The sequence below is a fragment of the Pelophylax lessonae genome, assembly GCF_965119305.1.
Source record: "Pelophylax lessonae genome assembly, chromosome: 9".
In the NCBI taxonomy this organism is placed as follows: domain Eukaryota; kingdom Metazoa; phylum Chordata; class Amphibia; order Anura; family Ranidae; genus Pelophylax; species Pelophylax lessonae.
The window spans coordinates 124934594-124956237 of NC_138776.1; the positions used below are offsets into that span (position 1 = coordinate 124934594).

Below are 21644 nucleotides of genomic sequence, written 5' to 3' on the forward strand. Positions count from 1 at the left end.
AAAGGCACGAAAAGACCCCTGAGAGGGCCTAAACGAGGAGTTCCGCTTGCCACGGAAAGACTTGTTCTTGGGATTCTGTGGTAAGAGAGTACTCTTGCCCCCCAGTGACTCCTTTCACTAGAGTATCCAAAGCCTCACCGAAAAGGTGAGAACCAGCGTAGGGAAAGTCCGCTACCGTATTGCGAGAGGATTGGTCGGCCGACCAACTCTTCAGCCATATCAGACGACGGTTGAGCACCACTACACTAGACAGGCGTGCAGCCAAAGGGGCCAAATTCAGGTCCGCATCACACAAGTACATGACTCCCTGATGGATCTGATCCACCATAGCCAGCGTGGTCGGCGGAGCCGAATCAGCCACCAGGGTGCGCTTGAGCACCTTTGTCCAATCGGCCACCGCCTGGGCTGCCATAACCGAAGCAAAAATAGGCTTGAGCATAGAGCCAGCAACCATATATGCATGACGGGCAAGAGACTCCAACCTCCTGTCCATAGGATCCCGGAAAACCGGAGTATCCTCAGTAGGTACCAGAGTAGCCTTGTTTAAAACGGCTACAGCGTGATCCACCTGAGGCGCTACACACCAGCGCTCGTCGGTGGAAGGCGCAAATGGATAAAGCCGTTTAAACCTATTAGGCACTGTAAAGGGCTTCTTTAAATTGCGCCACTGCTCATTAACAGTATGATGAAACTCCGCAGGGCAGGGAAAAACCTGCGCTGATTTGCGGGTTCTGTGTGTCCCAAAAGAGGACACCCTAGCAGGAGGAGTGGGCTCATCCTCCAGGTGCAGCGTATCCTTTATGGAGGCAATCAGCTCATCCATGAGTGCAAGCTCTTCAGGCGAGCCAGGGGGAGAAGTATCAACCCCTTCCACCTCTGCCTCCCCCTCAGACCCCATAAGGTCCAGAGATGAGCGAGACCCTGAGAAGGGCACGCCAGCCACAGCAGCCACATCGCCTTCTGAATCAGAGGAAATGGATAACCTGGCCCTCTTTGCAGATCGTTCAGCCATCAGCACTTGCATCTGAGATACCAAGGATGCCACTACAGTGGCCAGATCAGCCCCCTCGGGGGGTGCAGAAGCCCCCTGGTCCCCCACCAGGGCGGGGGGAAACTTGCTATCCTGAGAATCCATGCCCAAACAGGAATGAGAGGAAAAAAGGTACTGGCCCTTTAACACTACGGCGAGAGAGGCCCACCGTATACCAACTGTATGCACCGACCCCACAGGGACAGAGAACACTGAGGTAGGAAGGACAGTACAATGGAGGAAAAAACCTGGAGAGAGCACAAACAGGCTGCTGCCACCAATCGCTGTTCCTGAGAGAAGAGGAAGTGATGCAAGAACCAGCTGAACTTATATACCCTATGAGGCTCCGGTAAAATGGCTGCTCGGCATAAGGGATAGAGGCTACAGTAAGATGGCCGCCGACATGTGCTCGAAAACGAGCGCGCACGTCCTCGCCAAAATGGCGCCGATTGGCGCCAAAACACATCGTTGCACCAGGTCCAGAAAAAACTGTCCGCCTACAGCATATTACAAAAAAAATGGCGGACCGCAATAGCGGCCGCCGCTGCAGCATGTCTGTACACATCTCCCAGAGGAATCTCCACAGCAGAGCGGATAAAGGCATGTTAACCCCATACAGGGATCTACCAGGGAGCCCGCACCATAACAGACATGGGGGTACACACAGCCACAGACTGACACCCCAGACAGATGGTCCCCACACAGAAGGTGCTTACCGTACCGGATGGCGTGGGGAGCCGTCTCCAAGCGACAAACCGCTATCATTAATGACAAGGAGAGCCGCAGCCGGGACGCAGCGGACCGCAGCCCAAGACTGCAGAATGGCGTCCAGTGAGGTAGCCACCTCACAGGCAGCATCCCTGCAGCGAGCAGGGATGGGTCGTTCATGGCGCCAGGGCGAACCGTAGCTGAACGCTCGATGGCAGGCTGGGTGATCCCTCTGGCCCTCAGCCCTGGGATCCAGGGCGGCCAGTCCGATACCCAGCTCTGCATGATGCATCTTCATCCGAAGATCCCTAACTAAGAGCTGACAAAATAACAGCAAGTAAAGTAAAGAGAAAAAACACTTGAAATAAAATCAAAAAAAGGGTAGAAGGCTGAGACTGAAGCCCCAGCACAGAAAAGCCTGCTACTCCTAAGCTAGGCAAAATCAAACTGAGTTGGGAATGCTGGTGCAGGGAGGTATTGACTAGTGGGACAGCCCCTAGGGGTGTGTCTAAGCTAAAAGCTTTTGTTATTAACAAATCTTGTGCCTAGCTACTCCTGCGGAGCAAAGGTCAATACCCATTGGTGAAGACTGTGTGAATGGGCGGCGACTGTCGGAGGACGCAAGAGAAACAAATTTTGAGTTGTCCCCAGAAAAGTAATAGAGGAGAAATCTTCCAATGGGGACAATAATTCTGATGACCTGGGGGGCCTTAGTTTGCAGGTATTTACTTTCACTTCCTGTTTGGCTATGGGACAGGAAGTAAATGTAAATCTCCCTAATGGGACACAGATGGCAAAAATAAACTTTATAGGTGTTATCACCCTCCCTTACCTGATCCAAAGTGGGAAAAAAAAAAAAGGTTTTGACTATAGTTCTACTTTAAGCGTAAACCTAAAAAGTAGAATTTAAAAAAAAAATAAAAAACTTTTAAATGTTTTTAAGTTTTGAGTAGAGAAGAGAAGAGTTAAAACCCCCATCCAATTTACAGATATTTATAAAGTAAAAAATTTCCCCTACATTAAAACTGGAGTTTCACTTTAACCTGTGCTCAAACACTTAAACCTGATCTTAACAAATTAACCCTTAACCCAGCATAAAAGTAAAGCTCAAATTTAGCCATTTCTTCTAGTTTTGGGACAAGATGGTTAAAGCTAGGTTATTGTGACCGGTGTTCCAATTCGGAAAACGTCCCACCCTTCCTGTATGGATCGCAATGGGAAGTCTCTCCAGTGGGGAGAAATAAGAAGAGAAGTAAGAAGGGTTTAACTTCTGGCAGGTTACTATTCTCTGTGTCTTACTGACCAAGTGACATCAGGTCTACCCATTTCTTGTCTTGCTATGCACGGGGATAACAAGGAGTAATCCCAACAAAATTTTGGATAGAAATAAAAATGTATCAAAACCCTAAAGCCGACCTTTGGCTTAAACAAATAACTATACTGTAACACCTAATATGAAACTGCTAGGTGTGAACATACCAATAAAAAGGGCAAAGGATACTTACCTTACACCGCAGCATCAAGTTTACTTGTTTTGGTGATGTCAGGCAATCTTCCTGCTGTCTCCTGGAAAAGCGGAGGATCCCTTAACCTTCCCCCTAAATGTCTGTATTTACTACCAAAACCTAAAAGCCTTGCACATAGGTGTACCAAAAACAAAAGTTCCATAGTGCTGGTGACATTGAAAAGCATGTTCGAATACAGTGGGGAAAATTATTTTGATCCCCTGCAGATTTTGTAAGTCTGCCCACTTACATAAAAAAGAAGGCTATATAATTTTTATCATAGGTGTATTTTAAATGATAGAGACAGAATATCAACCAAAAATCCAGAAAAAAACACATAATAAAAAATGTTATAAATTGTGTTGCAGTTCAGTGGGTAAAATAAGTATTTAACCCCAAGCAAAACATGACTTAGTACTTGGTGGAGAAACCCTTTTTTGCAAGCACAGAGGTAAGACGTTTCTTGTAGTTGATGACCAGGTTTGCACACATCTCAGGAGGGATTTTGGTCCACCCTTTTTACATATCTTCTTTAAATGCTTAAGGTTTCTTGGCTGTCTATTGGAAAATTAATGTTTCAGCTCCCTCCATAAATTTTCTATAGCATTAAGGTCTGGAGACTGGCTAGGGCACTCCATGACCCTAACCACTTCCTGACAGCTGCCATAACCACGGTATTTCTCTACACGGCCGACTGTCCTTTTTCACATAAAAGTGGTCCCAGTGGCGGATTCGCCGCGGGATCACTTTTATGGGTGGCGTGAGAGGTGCCCACCCCCTCCCACCGCTTCCGGGTCGTTTTACCTGTTTACCGAAGCTGGCAGTAGCGGGGAAAAAAAATCCAATCCTTCTGGTTACCAGACAAGAAATCGAGTTAGGGCAAGATGGCCCCCACTCCACTATATGGCCTTGGAGCAATGTCATACATCGGCTCCGCCCAACGGCCTTAAAGGGCCTATGCGGTTTTTTTTTTCTTAGAAAAATTACTTTTTTTTTTGCTTTTAAGTGTAGATGTGAGATCTGAGGTCTTTTTGACTCCAGATCCCACATTAACAACTTCTGGACCGGGAGGTTTCGGCCCCCTAATGACCAGGCCATTTTTTGCAATTTGGCACTGCATTACTTTAACTGACGATTGCGCGGTCGTGCGACACTGTACCCTAATAAAATTGATGTCCTTTCCCCCCCCCCCCCACACACAAATAGAACTTTCTTTTGGTTGTATTTGATCACCTGTGCAATTTTTATTTTTTTAAACTATAAACAAAAAAAGAGCGACAATTCTGAAAGAGAAACAATATTTTTCACTTTCTGCTATATAACATTCCCAAAAACAAAATTTCAAGATCAAAATTTTTCATCTTTTTAGGCGAATTTGTATTCTGCTACATATTTTTGGTAAAAAAAAATCCCAATAAGCGTATTTTGATTGGTTTGCGCAAAAGTTACCACGTCTACAAACTAGGGGAAAGATTTGTCATTTTTATTTTTTTATTTTTACTAGAAATGGAGGCAATCTACGATTTTTAATCGGACTGCGACATTGCGGCGGACAGATCGGATCCCTAACTGACATTTTTGGGGGGTCCAGTGACATTACTACAAGAATCAGTGCTAAAAATATGCACTGCTACTGTTATGACACTGGCAGGGAAAGGGTTAACCCAGGGGTGAGTAAAGGGTTAAGTGTGAGCCTAGGTGAGTGTTTTCTAACTGTATGGGGGAGGGACTTGTTGAATCAACACCGAGACCTGTGATTTTTAAAAAGGAGGATCACCGGCTCTCTGTGTTCATTCCAGAGAGAACAACGGACAACTGGGTTTACAATAGCAGACCGTCGTCCTCTCTCAGCGGGAAGCGATTGTGGTTGCCCGGCGGCAATCGCGGCCGCTGGTCCCGTGGATCGGCTTCTCCACTTCTAAATGGGGGCGGGCACGCGCCCTCAGGAGCGCTCCCGCAAACGGCTGTACAGGTAAAGTAGTTCGCGCAGCCGAGCCAGCCTGCTGCAGTATATCTGCGGCGATCGGTCGGCAAGTGGTTACAGAGGACCTGTCCTGCTTATTTCTATTACAAGGAATGTTTACATTCCTTGTAGTGGGAATAAAAGTGATCAAAAATTGTAAAAATAGTATATAAAAAGGTAAAATAAATAATTAAAAAAAAAAAAAAATTTAAAGCGCCACATCCCTCCGAGCTTGCGCGCAGAAGCGAACACATACGCAAGTCACGCCCACATTTGTAAACGGTGTTCAAACCACACGTGAGGTATCGCCACGATCGTTCAAGCAAGAGAAATAATTCTAGCCCCAGACCTCCTCTGTAACTCTAAACTAGTAACTTGTAGAAATGTTTAAAGTGTCACCTATGGAGTATTAAGTACCAATGTTTGTCGCCATTCCACGAGCGTGTGCAATTTTGTAGCATGACATGTTAGGTATCAATTTACTCGGAGTAACATTATCTTTCACATTATAGAAAAAAATTGGGCTAACTTTACTGGTTTCTTATTTTTTAATTAAAAAAAAATATTTTTTTCTAAAAAAAACAAAATTGCATTTGTAAGTGTCCGTTCACATACGAGCGACGCTACTTCGCCCAGGTCGCCTCACAGGTCGCCTTAGTGTTAACAGGGGCTAAGACTGCTGCACAAATATGGTGTGACAAAGTATTGCAATGATCTCCATTTAAAAAAAATATATATAATGTTTGGGGATCTAAGTAATGTTCCAACAAAAAAAAATACTGATTTAACTTGTAAACAACAAGTGTCAGAAATAGGCCTGGTCCTTAAGTGGTTAATGTGCTTCTTCTTGAGCCACTCCTTTGTTGCCTTGACAGTATGTTTTGGGTATGTTCTGTCTCCATCATTCAAAATACACCTATGATAAAAATTATAGACCCTTTATTCCTTTGTAAGTGGGCAAACTTACAAAATCTGCAGAGGATCAAATTATTAGTTTCCCTACTGTATATGTAACTACTTGCTGAGCAAAGCTGAGCTCTCTCTACACAAACAGATCCTGGAAAATGCTTAATTATCAAAAAAATAATACTTTTATCAAATGTCCATTACTATAAACATTACTAAGAAAATCAAAATTCAGTGTTTGATCAGTTCTTGCACAAAACAGGATAATATACTCATGGTTACTATTTTCTTTGTAATTCTTGTGCAGGTCACAGTGAAATGCGGCCACAACACAGAAAATATCCTTGGAGTGCAATAGTAGGCTGTTAAATTACCCAGACCTCTGGAGCATTTTATGTATCCCTTGCTGTGTTAGGAACTGTTAAACATTCCCAGATAGCCGATTTAATGGAAGTAGATGCCAAGGACAGGGTGACATTGTTAAGCATAATTACTTAGCGCTTTGCAGGCCATTTTTTGGAGACTTATATTATATAAATAGTTTTATTGGTTTGTTATATGTTAATGTACCTGAAGTAATATTCCTGATATAGGTTTGTTATTCTAAAAAGTTTATGGACAACTTATGTTTAGACAAAGTCCGTGTATTCGGGTACAGAGCTTACAAAATGGTATCCTAAATAAAGGCGCATGGGAAAAGAAGTGTCACTGCTAACAACCAAATTCCACAAATCATTCTTCTACAGCAGGTGAGAAAAAAAAATGCTCAACTGCAGCCAGGTGAGCTCAGGGAAGGCGATTTGTACCTTAAATAAATGTGAAAATAGTGAACTTATTATGCCAGCCTTACCCTAAAGTGCCACCTAAAAATAAACCTGTGTGCCTGTTATATCAAAATTCCACCAGCAGCTGAAAACAGATACCTACAGTTAGCTGCATATGTTCAATAATAATACCTATTCAAGTGACCTGGAAGCCTTGTAAAATACTATTATGCAAATGTTGACTTTGGTACAAAAAGTCAGGGTCCTACCAACTCACTTCTGAACATTAACCATTAACCACTTGAGTGATGGATGAAAGGTGTTTAGCATAAGCCTAATTTTCTATGCTGAATTTGGAATCTTCATAGAACGTTGGCTTCTCTAGAGGTCCTGGAGCACTCAGGCTTCTAAGGGCACTGGTAGATGCTTGCTTCTAAATTTTGATGATACATTAACCACTTGACCGCCAGAAGATTTACCCCCCCCCCCCCTTTCATGACCAGGCCATTTTTTGCCGGCACTGCATTAATTTAACTGACAATTGCGCGGTCATGCAACACTGTTTCCAAATAAAACTGATATTTTTTTCCCCACATAGAGCTTTCTTTTGGTGTATTTGATCACCGCTGAGGTTTTTATTTTTTGCACTATAAAAACAAAAAAGACTGACAATTTTGAAAAAAATAAAAAAAATTATATATATTACTTTCTGCCATAAAACATATCCAATATAGAAAATGAAACAAAATCCCAATAATCGAATATTGATTGGTTTGCGCAAAAGTTATAGTGTTGACAAACTATGATATATATACACTGGAATTTTTTATTTTTTTCATATTAATCATTTGGCGGCGATCAGCGGCTTAAAGGAGAACATATTGCAGCATATTTATATTGTGGCGGACAGTTGGACACTAAGCCCTGGTTCCCATTAATGCTACTTTGAAATCGTGCTATTTCACTTGAAGTAGCACGATTTCAAAGTAGCAGGTTATCGCAATTTCAGGTGCTACTCCGCTGAAATCTATGCCATTTCATGCACAGATGTCTATGCAAATCGCACCTGAAATTGCAAAAAATCGTGAAGGAACCTTTTTTCCCCAAATTTGTGTGGCACCACAAAGTTGGAATGATTTAAACTTTTCCATTGCCGACAATAGCGTGCGACTCTTCATGCGATTTGGAACTGTCAAATCGCATGACAAGTCCCACCTGTGTGAACGGGAGCTAACTGACACTTGACACTTTGTGGGAGCCAGCGTCACTAGTACAATGATCACTGCTAAAAATATGCACTGTCGCTGTACTAATGACACTGGCTTGGAAAGGGGTTAAACATCTAGGGCAAACAATAGGTGTGTTGCTGTGTGCCTAGCCCACATTTTATTGTACTATGTGTGCTGCTTTTATTCAGGGAAGTGATGGATTTCATTCCCTGCTTTGCAGGGACACAAATTAAATCCCTTCCCCCTGTCAGAATGGAGATCTGCCTGCTTTACATAGGCAGTAGCGCTGTTCTGTGTCTCTGCCTGATGATTGGTGGGTGCCAGTGGACATCCAGTGCCCGGCACCCGCAGATCTGCTTCTGCTGTGAGTAGTCACAGTGGAAGCGGGCCAGCTGGCGGCGCGCATCCTAAGTGCAGAATCATATATATAAATATATATATATATACACACACACATACATAATTATATATATATATATATATATATATATATATATATATATATATATATATATATATATATATATACATACATACATACATACATACATACATATACACACACACGCGCATACATACACAGTATCTCACAAAACTGATTACACCCCTCACATTTTTGTACATTTTTTATTATATGTCTTCTCATGTGGCAACATTGAAGAAATTATACTTTGCTACAATGTAAAGTAGTGAGTGTACAGCTTGTATAACAGTGTAAATTTGCTGTTCCCTCAACACGCAGACATTAATATCTAAAACGTTGGCAACAAAAGTGAGTACACCCCTAAGTGAAAATGTCCAATCTGGGCCCAAAGTGTCAGAATTGTGTGTGGCTACCATTATTTTACAGCACTGCCTTAACCCTCTTAAATTCACCAGAGCTTCACAGGTTGCCACTGGAGTCCACTTCCACTCCTCCATGATGACATCATGGAGCTGGTGGAAGTTTGAGACCTTGCGCTCCTCCACCTTCTATTTGAGGATGCCCCACAGATGCTTAATAGGGTTAAGGTCTGGAAACATGCTTGGCCAGTCCATCACCTTTACCCTCAGCTTCTTTAGCAAGGCAGTGGTCGTCTTGGAGAGGTGTCTGGGGTTGTTATGTTGGAATACTGCCCTGCGGCCCAGTCTCCCAAGGGAGGGGGATCATGCTCTGTTTCAGTATGTCACAGTACATGTTGGCATTCATGGTTCCCTGAATGAAATGTAGCTCCCCAGTGCCGGCAGCACTCATGCAGCCCCAGAGCATGACACTCCCACCACCATGCTTGACTGTAGGTAAGACACACTTGTCTTTGCACTCCTCATCTGGTTGCCGCCACACAGTCATGACACCATCTGAACCAAATAAAATTATTTTGGCCCCGTCAGACCACAGGACATGGTTCCAGTAATGCATGTTCTTAGTTTGCTTGTCTTCAACAAGCTGTTTGCGGGCTTTCTCATGCATCATCTTTAGAAGAGGCTTCCTTCTAGGACGACAGCTAGACTGATTTGATGCAGTATGCGGCGTATGGTCTCAGCATTGACAGGCTGACCCCCCACCCCTTCAACCTCTGCAGCCATGCTGGCAGCACTTATACTTCTATTTCCCAAACCTTTGGATATGATGCTGAGCACATGCACTCAACTGCTTTGGTCAACCATAGCGAGGCCCGTTCTGAGTGGAACCTGTCCTGTTAAACCACTGTATGGTCTTAGCCATCATGCTGCAGCTCAGTTTCAGGGTCTTGGCAATCTTCTTATAGCCTAGGCCATCTTTATGTAGAGCAACAATTCTTTTTTTCAGATCCTCAGAGTTTTTTTGCCATGAGATGCCATGTTAAACTTCCATTGACCAGTATGAGAGAATGAGAGTGATAACACCAAATTTAACACACCTGCTTTCCATTCACACCTGAGACCTTGTAGCACTAAGGAGTCACATGACACAGGGAGGGGAAATGGCTAATGGGTCCCAATTTGGACATTTTAACTTAGGGGTGTACTCACTTTTGTTGCCAGCAGTTTAGACATTAATGGCTGTGTGTTGAGTTATATTTTGAGGGGAAAGTAAATTTACACTGTTATACAAACTGTACACTCACTACTTTACATTGTAGCAAAGTATAATTTCTTCAGTGTTGTCACATGAAAAGATAGAATAAAATATTTACAAAAATGTGAGGGGTGTACTCCATTTTGTGAGATACGGTATACAGTATATACACACACGTGATTCCTCACAGGAGGGCCGCCCTGTAGCAGTAAATGTGTTTTGGGGCGGTCCTTAAGCAGTTTATAAAATTAACAGGCACACTAAGTCTCCTTTAAAACTAAATTATGGGGAGATAATAAAAAGTGATTGAAAATGTGTTTATTAAAAAAATCATTAAATATATATATATATATATATATATTTTTTTTTTTTTTTTTTGAAAATCTTTTTATTGTTTCAAACAAAATTAACAACATACAAACAATTGGTGCGAAAGGTTCACCAAGCAGCCTCACCACACATGGCCATTGGCTGAAAAAACATGCAGGTGCAAGGGGGGTGCCCACGCAGGGGCAGAATGACATTGGCATTGACATATAACCACACAGTAAGAGATAAGAGGAGACAAAGAGTGCACCTGGAGCGGTAGTCCAGCCAATTCACGCTCGTCAGCTAAGTAACCCTCGGGCCACCCCCACCCTGGCAGTCTGCAAGCAGCAGGATAGAAGAGTCCACCAACCATCTGGCCCAGACTCTGTCGGGTTTCTTGGGGCATCTCCTATGAAAGTATGTGTCCCTGTACAGCGGTATCACCGAATCCACTAGTGCCCTCCACCGCTGAAGTGGGGGGGGGGGGGGGGACCGCTGTTTCCAGTGAAGCACAATATTTTTCCTGGCATAGAAGAGGAGGAGGCCCATAAGGGTGCGATCTGCCAACCTAGGCAGCAGGTCATCCAAAAGGCCCAGTAAAGCTATTTTTGGTGAGGGGTCGATTGAAACCTGCAAAACGCCATTTGCAGCCGCAAATACCCGTGACCAATAATCTGATAATGCAGGGCAGGTCCAGAAGATGTGGATAAAGTCCCCGGAAGTGCGGCCGCACCGCCAGCACTCCGGGGAGTGGGAACTATGAATCTTATGTAGACGATGAGGGGTGAGATAGGCCCGGTGGGCAATCTTGTACTGAACCATACGATCTCTGAGAGAGACCAGGATCTTAAAGGGGGGAGTCCCACATCTGCTGCCAGTCCTCCGCGTCCAAATCCGGGACATCCCGAGTCCACCGCTCCCGGAGACCCGAGAGCTCCGGAGAGAACACCCGAAGGAGGTGGGCATGCAGGACGGAGGCGGCACGACCGGAGCAGTCAAAACGGAGGACCCGCTCCAGATCCGACTGCACCGCCCCCACCCCACCCCCCCTCTGCGGGAACTGGGCTCTGAAGGCATGGGACAACTGTAGGTAACGGAATAGGTGAGATGGAGGCACCCCGTGAGAATCTAGGAGTTGGTTGAATATAGGAAGGGAGAGGTCCGATGACAAATCTGAGATCTTTTTTATACCAAACTTGGTCCAGGTGGCCGGATCAGGAAGGGAGTAGAGATGGGGTAGGGTAGGATTAATCCACAGCGGCGCATTAGGGGAGACCGCGGTGCTCGGGTACGCCTCCAGCGCCAGGCCCTGAGCGTCGTCTGAATGGAGGAAGTCAAGGCATATTAAAAATATTTTAAATGCAACTAATAAAACAACCTAAATGTGTAATGCCTTGTACAGCAGCTTAGATTACAGAAAGAAAGGAGTAGAACTCAGAGTTAAACAAGGCCCCTGTATGTACACAATTTGATATGGGACATTCTTTCAGGAGGAGAGTGCAGAGAGATTACCTCGTCTATCTCGGTCTACTCCTTAGCTATCCATTTACAGGCAATGGGCAAGGAGGTGAGCTGGTTGTTTTGGTTAATAGCAATTGTAAGAGATCACCAGACTTGATGAGCTATCAGATCTGTAAATCTCAGGAATGGACAGACAGAAATACATAACCCCTAGCAAATAAAACAACTTCTTTACATGTATTTCTACTGTGTATTTAGTGGTTTGCCTGGAGCTAGAAAAGCAGAGCTGAGTTTCAGTTGGATTCTCATTCAAATGAATAGCTTTTTAATGAGTATTTCAATTTTTATATAACTGAGTGTATAGAAGGAACAAGAGTGTACCTCACATAGTTAGTCAGGTTGAAAAAAGACACATCTGGCTCAACCAATAAAAAACAGTAAAGAAAACCCAACCATACAATCCCATATACACAATCCTATACCCGCAGTTGATCCAGAGGAAGGTGAAAAAACCCCAGCAAAGCGTGATCCAATTTGCTACAGCAGGGGAAAAAAAAACCTTCCTGATCCCCCGAGAGGCAATCGGATATTCCCAGGATCAACTTTACCTATAAATATACCTGCCCAAACACATAAAATACGAAAAAAAAAAAATGTACATAAAAAAATGTATTACAAAGAAGAAGGCATTAACCACTTAAGCCCCGGAGGATTTGTCTGCTCAAAGACCAGGGCCTATTCTGCGATTTGGCACTGCGTGACTTTAACAGGCAATTGCGCGGTCGTGCGACGCTGTACCCAAATTAAATTGACGTCCTTTTTTCCCACAAACAGAGATTTCTTTTGGTGGTATTTGATCACCTGTGCGATTTTTACTTTTTGCGCTATAAACAAAAAAAAGAGCGTCAATTTTGCAAAAATAACAATATTTTTCACATTTGTTTATATGAAATTCCCCAAAAAAATTTTTTAAATCTAAATTTTTTAACATTTTAGGCCAATTTGTTTTCTGCTACATATTTTTGGCGAAAAAAATCGCAATAAGCGTATTTTGATTGGTTTGCGCAAAGGTTATTGCGTTTACTAACTACGTTAAAGATTTATGTAATTTTTATTGTTTTTTTTTAAACTAGTAATGGCGGCGATCTGCGATTTTTTTGGCGGGACTGCGACATTGCGGCGGACAGATCGGACCCTTGACTGACATTTTTGGGGGTACCAGTGACATTACTACAGTAATCCCTGCTATAAATATGCACTAATACTGTAAAAATGACACTGGCAGGGAAGGGGTTAACTTTATTGGTGATCAGTGGGTTAAATGTATCCCTAGGGGCGTGATACTAACTGTGGGGGGGGGGCGTGGCTTGTGATGTAACCACAGAGACATACGATCCTACATAGCAGGATCGTATGATCTCTTCAGTTACACCAGGGAGAATGACAGGCGGCTTTGTTTACATTAGCCGCCTGCTTTTCTCCCTCTCCAGCGGGAAAATGCGAGTGGCCGGCGGACATCGGAGCCGCCAGTCACTCGCGCAGGGATGTTAGTGACCAAGCGCGGGGCGGGAGTGCGCCTCCAGCTGCGCGCACTCACCCCCTAGAGGCTCGTGGGCGAGCGACGTAGTACTATGTCGCTTTGCCCAGTAGGGGCTGACTGCCGCAGTAAATAGTCGTGCGGCGGTCGACAAGTGGTTAAGTATAAACTATGCAAGACTCCAGGCATTTAAGATGGCCCTGCTAAAGCCTGCATTTGAGGCAAACTATCTAAAAGAAACTAAAAAAAAGAAAACTAAAGGAAACTAGAATAATTCAAGTAAAATCTATATACTTCTGCTAATGCTTTAATATTTAGCGTGTGCAGAAATGTTCAATTTAATATTTTTTGCTCTGGATCCCTAATTGAACCTATGTTCCTCTGATATATTTAAATTAGTAATTATTTTAATCAGCTTCACTGCATACTTTTAATTTTGTTCAGTCAGCACTGAACTAGGGAGAGTTTTGGGTGTTGAATGTGAAGCTGGTTACAGATAGAAGCCTTTGAAGATTGTAATCAATGCAATTTTCTGAAGTACGCCCATGTAATTTTGTCAATGAATTACGGCTTTATTTTCAGCTATCTGCTGTTCGCTGCAAATAATGAGCATTGAGCAAATCGAATGGAAACTCTGAGGATATTTCTTGGCCAATGCATCAAATGTAAATGAATCTACAGGAAAATATGGGATCTGTATGGCCAAAAGCTCCAGAAAGCAAAGTAATGAAGAGACAGCACAGCATGTTAAAAAAGATCTATAAAGTGTGCCCACGGAACTTGGTTTGAGTTGAGCCAAAAAAAGTTAAAATTACATTACATTAAACAATACATATTTTTAGTCCATAGTAAAGTTAAAAAAGACAGGGCGAACAATACATACAGTATATCTTAAAATTGAAAAGACATATCAGCGTCGGTATATACGTCCACATAAAGACATTTGAAAAAAAAAAAAAATGTATTTGTATTTTTGACTTCTATTATTTCTCTTTTTTGTTTATCTCCTTTTTTTGGCATTTCTTTTTACAACCGCTCGTGATGGCCATGTCTTACATCTTTGACTGTTTCTGGCCAGCAGTGGGTGGCCTCAGTGTCATGTTACCAGTTTATCCTTTTGGACATGGTTGCGCATGCGCCACTCCAGCCGACATGATCACTTCATCTGCATCAGCGTTGTGATGTCCGGCACATGCACAGTTACCATTCTGTCCACCATTTTAGTGATGGCATCCTCGCCGCCACTTTGTACATAAGGGGGGGGGGGGGTTTTAGGCGGTTCGCCTCCCTCACATGATGCAAGAGGGGGCGGGCATTACCGGATGGGGGCTACATAAGGGGATCTAAATTTTCTCAGGCCTCACACACACTTTTCTCCTGTATGCTGCTGGCCCACTACATGGACACTATCTTCTCTTTGTTACATGTACTACACAAGCCAGGCTATGGGAAGGTTTCTTTCCTTTCTTGTCCACCTGCTTTTTCTGCCTTTGGATGCTTATTGCTTTTTTCAACTATTTGGGGATATTAGTTAACCTTTATGTATCTTGCGGATATTTTTCCTCCAATTTCGGCGCACTTGCACTGTATATTATATCCATCAGGAAGTGAGAGTTGTGATTTAATACCAACCTTGTGTTTGCTACGTGGGGATGCCTATGCCTTTTTCTTCTCTTTTTTACCCCCATGACATGTTCTCTGAACAGACTTGCTTGGATTTGGATTCCATTGTCTCCTGAAGAAGTTAACATTGTTTCATGAAACGCGTCGAGATATAGTCTAGCATTTATGGATTTTTTCATCTACATAATGTTGTCTCTATGTGGAAATATACACTAACATGAAATAATGTCATTTCAACTTTTTGGAGCAACTCAAACGAAAACTCATGGGCAGGTTCTCTTTTTAGATATTGTTTGGTTGAGGGACTGAGTTCCATCTACAGCTTTGCACTCCTAGCCTCTATATTTTATGCATGTTAAAAAAGAATGGTCTTTTAATGTATTAAAATATATTATACAGTATAGGCAAAAGTTTTTAAAAAAGAAAGAAAAAAAAAAAAAACAGGGAATAGCTAACACCCAACTTAGCTAAATACATTACTGGTACACCTAAATAAAAGGTGTTCATAATGTTACAGACCTGTAGCCACTAAATTAGCAGGCAACAGGAGTTTTGTTAATAGCAGAGCTATAGTTCTGACTCAGCAGATGGCATGCCAGATCTCTACAGAGAGACCATAGCTTCCACATAAAGAGCATGGCTCCTGCTATACAATATGCTGGCAAGGAACAGGTGTTTCTACTTAGTATGTGGCTTTTTTTTTTTTTTTTTTTTTAAAGAGGACAACTGTGAGATTTTCAAGACTCTTTCTTCTGATGCACCAGGAACATATTTAGCGAATTTCAATTGAAAGTTCAATTGGGCTTTAAAACCCATCAGGTTTTTGTTTTGCTGTCTGTATCCCCTGCGAAGGTTTTTCCTCAACTCTGAGTCCCATACTAAGTTTAGTAGAGTTAAGAGAGCATCAGACATACGGTGGGAGTCTACTTTAATTTTTATTCATCATTGTAGTAAAAAATTATCCAAAGTGTTCATTAGAATTGTGCACACAGTAAAAGTTTACAATACATACAGTAATACAAATGCGATACAGTGTAAAAAGTGGATTATAAAAGCTTTAATATGAATGGATGAGAAAGTAACAAGTAATGGGGACACCATTCTGAACAAACCTAAAAATTACCCTGCTAAAAAACCCTTACTCCATAAAATCTGCCACAAAAAAAAAATTCCCCCATTTTTAACTCCAGCCAGGGCTGTCATCCCCAGCCACTGCTTATACCTCTAAGTTACCTATTGATTGTGTGCTGCAAATGGACTTGACTCAACATGCAACTACCTATGCTTCTTGAACTGTGTGCTGCTACTCTCTGTAATTCCAAAATATAACATCTTTATCAATAAAATTCCTCATTGTCACAGTCATGGTGTAGATGGGTGTGATATTTCCTCAACCATGAAACTCTCAATCGTTTCTCCTTCTCACCACAGATCTCCATCACAACTTTTCCCCCACCCTCATCTATTTTCTTGTCTCTTTAGAAAATTTTCTATACCCCTTTTTTTCCCTGAGCATAATATATGGACACTAGATACTTTCATATTTGGATAAGCAGATACACTACCAATGATTCCCTGTACTCTCATACCAACCCCTTCACGCTGACTGTACACAAATATGTGGCCCCACTAGACTGGGCTTTTTTCCCTGGGGCTGCATATTTTCGCAAGTATGTTTGTGCTGGGAGCGCGCTGCACGGAGAGACCTGAGCCCTGTAATAACAGTTGGGACCTGGATCTCCCGATTCTGGGTCACCTGATTGGTTACCACAGTGATCAGTCACTGTAAAGCCTGTCCACTTTTTTTTTCTGTGAATGGAGGAGAGAAATACTTATCTCTCATTCCTCTTGCAGGAAAAAAAAATAAAAATAACGTTAATGAAAAAAAAAATACCTAGATCAAGCTTTGATCTAGGTCAGTGCCAGTGTTTGTGTCAAGGTCAGGGTCAAAGTCAGTATTTTTTTTTTCTGACAGCGCCAGTGTTTTTTAAATAAAAAAAAAAAACTGCACTATTGTTTTTGGCCCTTACTACATTTACAAACAACAACTAACATACACATATGTGGTATCGCTGCAATCGTAAGTAGCAGGAAAATGTAATTTTCATTGTTCTTTGGTGAAAAGTTTTGCTAGTAGCAATAAATATACAGCTGCTAAAACTTTTTTTTTTTTTTTACTAATCCGGGCCAGTTTTCCTTTGATTAAAAAAATAAATAAAAAATAAGGAGATATCCATGACCAATTACTACCAAAGGAAAACCCAATTTGTCTTGAAAAAAATCAAGGTATAATTCATCTGGATACACCAAGTAGTTGTGATGATATACACAGTTTTACTAACACATGTCAAAGTTTCAAAAATGTGCTAAGGGATTTAGATTTGTTTTAACCCTAGGCGCAAAGGGGTTAAGATAAGTAGATACACTACCAATGATTCTCTGGAAGGCAAAAGATATGAAAAACCCATAGCATACAAATACTAAATAATTGAAGCAATAGTAAATTTTTGTCCCTGTTCTTCCATACATTATATTATTATAAAGGATTTATATAGTGCTGAAAGTTTGCACGGCGCTTTACACCATAAGGGCAGACAGTACAATTACAATAAAATTTAATACAGAAGGAATCAGAGAGCCCTACTCATTAGAGCTTACAATCTAGGAGGGAGGGTATAGAGATACAAAAGGTAATAACTGTAGGGGAAGGGCTGTTGGAGAAAATGTGCAGTTGTTAGATGGAGGCCAGATAGGCTTCTCTGAAGAGATGAGTTTTCAGGGATCGTCTGAAAGTGGACAGAGTAGGAGATAGTCTGACAGATTGGGGTAGAGAGTTCTAGAGGATAGAAGAGGCCCTGGAGAAGTCCTGGAGGTGAGCATGGGATGCAGTGACAATGAAACTAGAGAGCAGGAGGTCTTAAGAGGAACGAAGAGAATGATTTGGTTGGTATTTTGAGACTAGGTTAGTGATGCAGCTGGGGGCCGAGTTGTGGATGGCTTTGTAAATTATAGGGAGGATGAGAACCAGCTAAGAGTACAGTCACAGAGGAGAGAGGACACCATGGAGAGGAGGAAGGAGGAGGAGAGAGGAGGGCGCAGCCAGCAGATAATTGTCAATGCAAAGCAAGCTTCTGCAGAGAGAGATGGCACACAAAGAGCCAGCAGCAGCCAGCCGCACTCACCGCACTACCCAGGGCGCCTCGACTGAGCGGATTACCTCAGCCATGTCCCCACTCCAGCCTCCACACAGAGTGCTCAGCCCCACTGCTAGCATGTGAGTACTCTCAGCAAAGCGGCCTGCTCCCCATGCTATGGACACTCCGCATCATCACGGCTGCATTCCCGGGCCCCTCTATCTCCTCCAACATCCGTCTGCAAACTTACCATGTCCATCTGCTATGACATACATTCCTGCTGATGATCTGCATGAACATTCCAGAACCACCCTGAGCCCCTACAGCTACCCACTGAGCACAAACCATGGCTTAGAGGAGCCTTCGCTGAGCAGCATGCATCCGTTAAAGAGTGTAGGGTGCCATTTCGTGGATGGAGATTGCCACCCTCTCCGGGCATGGCAGGTAGGCAACACAGCACCCGGTGCTATGGCCGAACCCAGGCTGTATCGGAGCTTGGAGAACCTACATTGGGCAGAGTCAAGGGTGTTTGCACACTACAGAAACTTGGATAGCGAATTTATTCTGCACTGTAGAAGCACTCGCAACCTATCGGAAGGGTCGGCGGAGAACGTGCCTGTCCAGGGCGTGACGGACAAAGTAGCCTTTCACCGGGACTTTCCGATGCCCCCACTTGCCAAAATCCATCATTGGCTTTTCCCAGAAAAGGTCTCTTACAGTGATGCCAAACAGGAAATGAAAGAAAAGCTCAGAATTCACAGCTCCAAGACTGTGGAGCCCGCTAGGCCTATCCGCCCACAGACTCTGATAGCTGACTGTGTAGCCAGAACCCAAGCGGATAGGCCATGCCACCACTGTAAGCGTATGTTGGCCTGCTGCACACCTTCTGCACTTTCGAATAGCACAAATGCAGTGGTCAGGCATTGCACAAGCTTTTTAGCCCACAGGACTACTCCAGAGCACATAAAGCAGGAGGCCAGGAGACGGCTACAGCTACGAAGGCAAAACAGCTCGCCAAACCTGACTCTGTACCAAGGAGAGGCTGATGGTGGTGGTTTGGTCAAGTCAAAGACTGCTGAGTCCTTCAATGAGCGGAGACTCTGTCCTGGGAAAGTTTGGGAAACAGACTCTGCCAAAAGGCCAGGCGCTAAGGGCAAATTGTACATCCCAACATTCAAAGAGTTCAAGAGAATGCACAACAAGGAGAAAAACACCCTCACCGGACAGTTAATACAGACATCTCCAGCCATAGGCAAGGCCAAGTTACAGTGGCTATAGAGGACAGATCTACATCCCCAGCCATCGAAAGCAGTGAGAGATTGGACTCCCGACCCAGGATTTTTGTGAGCGATGGCAATGCTGATGGCACATCTCCACTCCCTGTAGAGTATAGCCCATTAGACAGCAGAGCTTACCCTTCATATCGACCTGCTTTCACCGCTCCCATTTGTTCCAGTCCTGTTGCAAGTTTCCCATTACAGGCTCTAACCATGCATAGTGAGAAAGACCAGCTTGTAGTTTGTGAGCCTCATGACGATGCACGTAGATCAGGTGGATTCCCTGGTGTGGCCGAGCATGGTCATGCTTCTGAAGCCCACTCTTCTTGCTGTCCATCTTTGCTTTTAGAAGCAACTGACTTGTCCGGCTACAGTGCCAAGCTGCAGAAGATGAAGGATGGCCTCATAGGGTCCGCTCTGAACCTCATCAAGAAAAGTTGTAGCACTGATGGCAGTGAGCCTCCAGCTGGCGGATCATGTGACGTCCTGAAAACTGATAGCAGCACGTCAGAGGGACAGAGCTGTCAATCACCCGCCGTCTCAATGGCAACGCCAAGCTGCGAGAACCCACCGAGCGCCGAGGTGCCCTCTGACCTCAAACCCAGTCTCTGCAGTCCTGGGTGTCGGAGGTCGAGCTCAGACATGACTCATGAAGCCGGTGACTCAGGGAAAAGCCAGCGTGGTTGCTGCCTGCGCCCGCACTTCAGTGACCCCATGCCCACGGACGCAGTGAAGAGGAAACAGCTGGAGCTGAAGATTGCAGCGGTGGACCGGCAGCATGCACACCGGCAGAGGCAGGAGAAAGAGAACGGGCCAACATTGATGAAAAGCAACACCACCACTTCCTGCAGCTCCGGCAAAGAGGGGAACCACTCGTCCAGACGCTGCTATCGGTCGCGCCATCGCTGGAGCAACATCAGCAGCTTAAGCACCGACAGCGGCATTGTAGGAGTCAGCGATGAGAGGGAGGAGTGCGAAGGGAGCACCCGGCCAGCCAAGCCCGGAGACGTTGAGCGAGTGGACAGCGGCATTGGAGATGCCTTATCCCGCAGGTGGAGAGCCAGAGTGGCGGAAGCCAGCGCTTCTTTGGAGGCCTGGGAGGCCCACCGGCCTTGTATAGACTGCGGGGAGAGCAACTCTGCCATGGAAACTGAGAGCTGGGGCAAGAGGAGAGAGACCCTGTGCGTAAAATGCCTCACCCGCCGCATGGAGCGCAAGGAAGCTGTCCTGGAATTTGTCAACACGGAGACAAGTTTCGGGGAGGATCTGAGGATCAAAGAGGAATTCTACCTCCCCATGCAGACGGCAAGATTACTGACTCAGGAGCAGCTGGCCGTGGTGTTCAGCAACATACAGGAACTCATTGACCTCAATTAGAAGTTCCTCGAGATCCTCCAAAAAGAGATCGATCAAGCGTTTGACCAGGGTGATGATGACCTGATGACAGTCTGCATCGGGGAGATCTTCTTGGACTGTGTCAACATGCTGCCGGCCTTCCAGACCTACTGCCTCCAGCAGCCGACATCGGTGGCCACGCTCAACGCTCTGGAGAAGGAGCTCCTAAGATTCCACATCGGGTCCAAGCTCTGCTGCTGCTTAACTACAAGTCCCAGGAGTCTGAGCAGGGCCTTCTGTTAGCAATAGGAACTGTCACAGGTTTGCCTACCTCACTTTTACTGCTTTACATCACCTCTTCAGACCTGAAACCAGCTTACTATTCCATTGTCACCGGACGCTCGGAGTCCTTCTGCTCTGGATGTTTCAGCTCCAAACTACCTTTTTCAGGTTTCGCACTGACGCCGTTTTCGCTGGTTAGTAATATTCTTATGTAAATGCAAAACTGAAGACTCAGCGCTGGAATCACACTCAATAAAAGATCCGCAACAATTGCAAAAAAAAAAAAAGGAGTACAGTCACAGAGACAAAAGGAGTGGAGTTTTTTGAGGAGGAGAGGGTGGTCCCACTGTGTCAAAGGCAGCAGAAAGGTCCAGGAGAAGTAGTACAGAATAGTGTCCATTGGTTTTAGCCATTAGTAGATAGTTTGTGCGTTTAAGGAAAACAGTTTGCGTAGAGTGTAGAGGGCGAAATCCAGACTAAAGAGAAGGAAGAAGTTTGTTCTCTTGTTGTAGACCAGACATTCAAGGAGTTTGGAGTAAAAGG

General features: G+C 44.1%; 2 protein-coding genes across 4 annotated transcripts in view; one reads left to right on the forward strand and one right to left on the reverse strand.

Annotated features, from left to right (window-relative positions):
• Positions 1-21644, reverse strand: part of RNLS (renalase, FAD dependent amine oxidase) — a 261871-nt gene that overhangs the window by 136908 nt on the left and 103319 nt on the right. The window lies entirely within an intron of this gene.
• LOC309563318 (uncharacterized protein) lies at positions 18273-21122 on the forward strand (the record flags this gene model as incomplete). Its single annotated transcript, XM_082267717.1, is given in 3 exon segments — positions 18273-19459; positions 19507-20858; positions 20862-21122. Coding segments are annotated over 3 exon segments (2688 nt in total). The 5' UTR covers positions 18273-18384.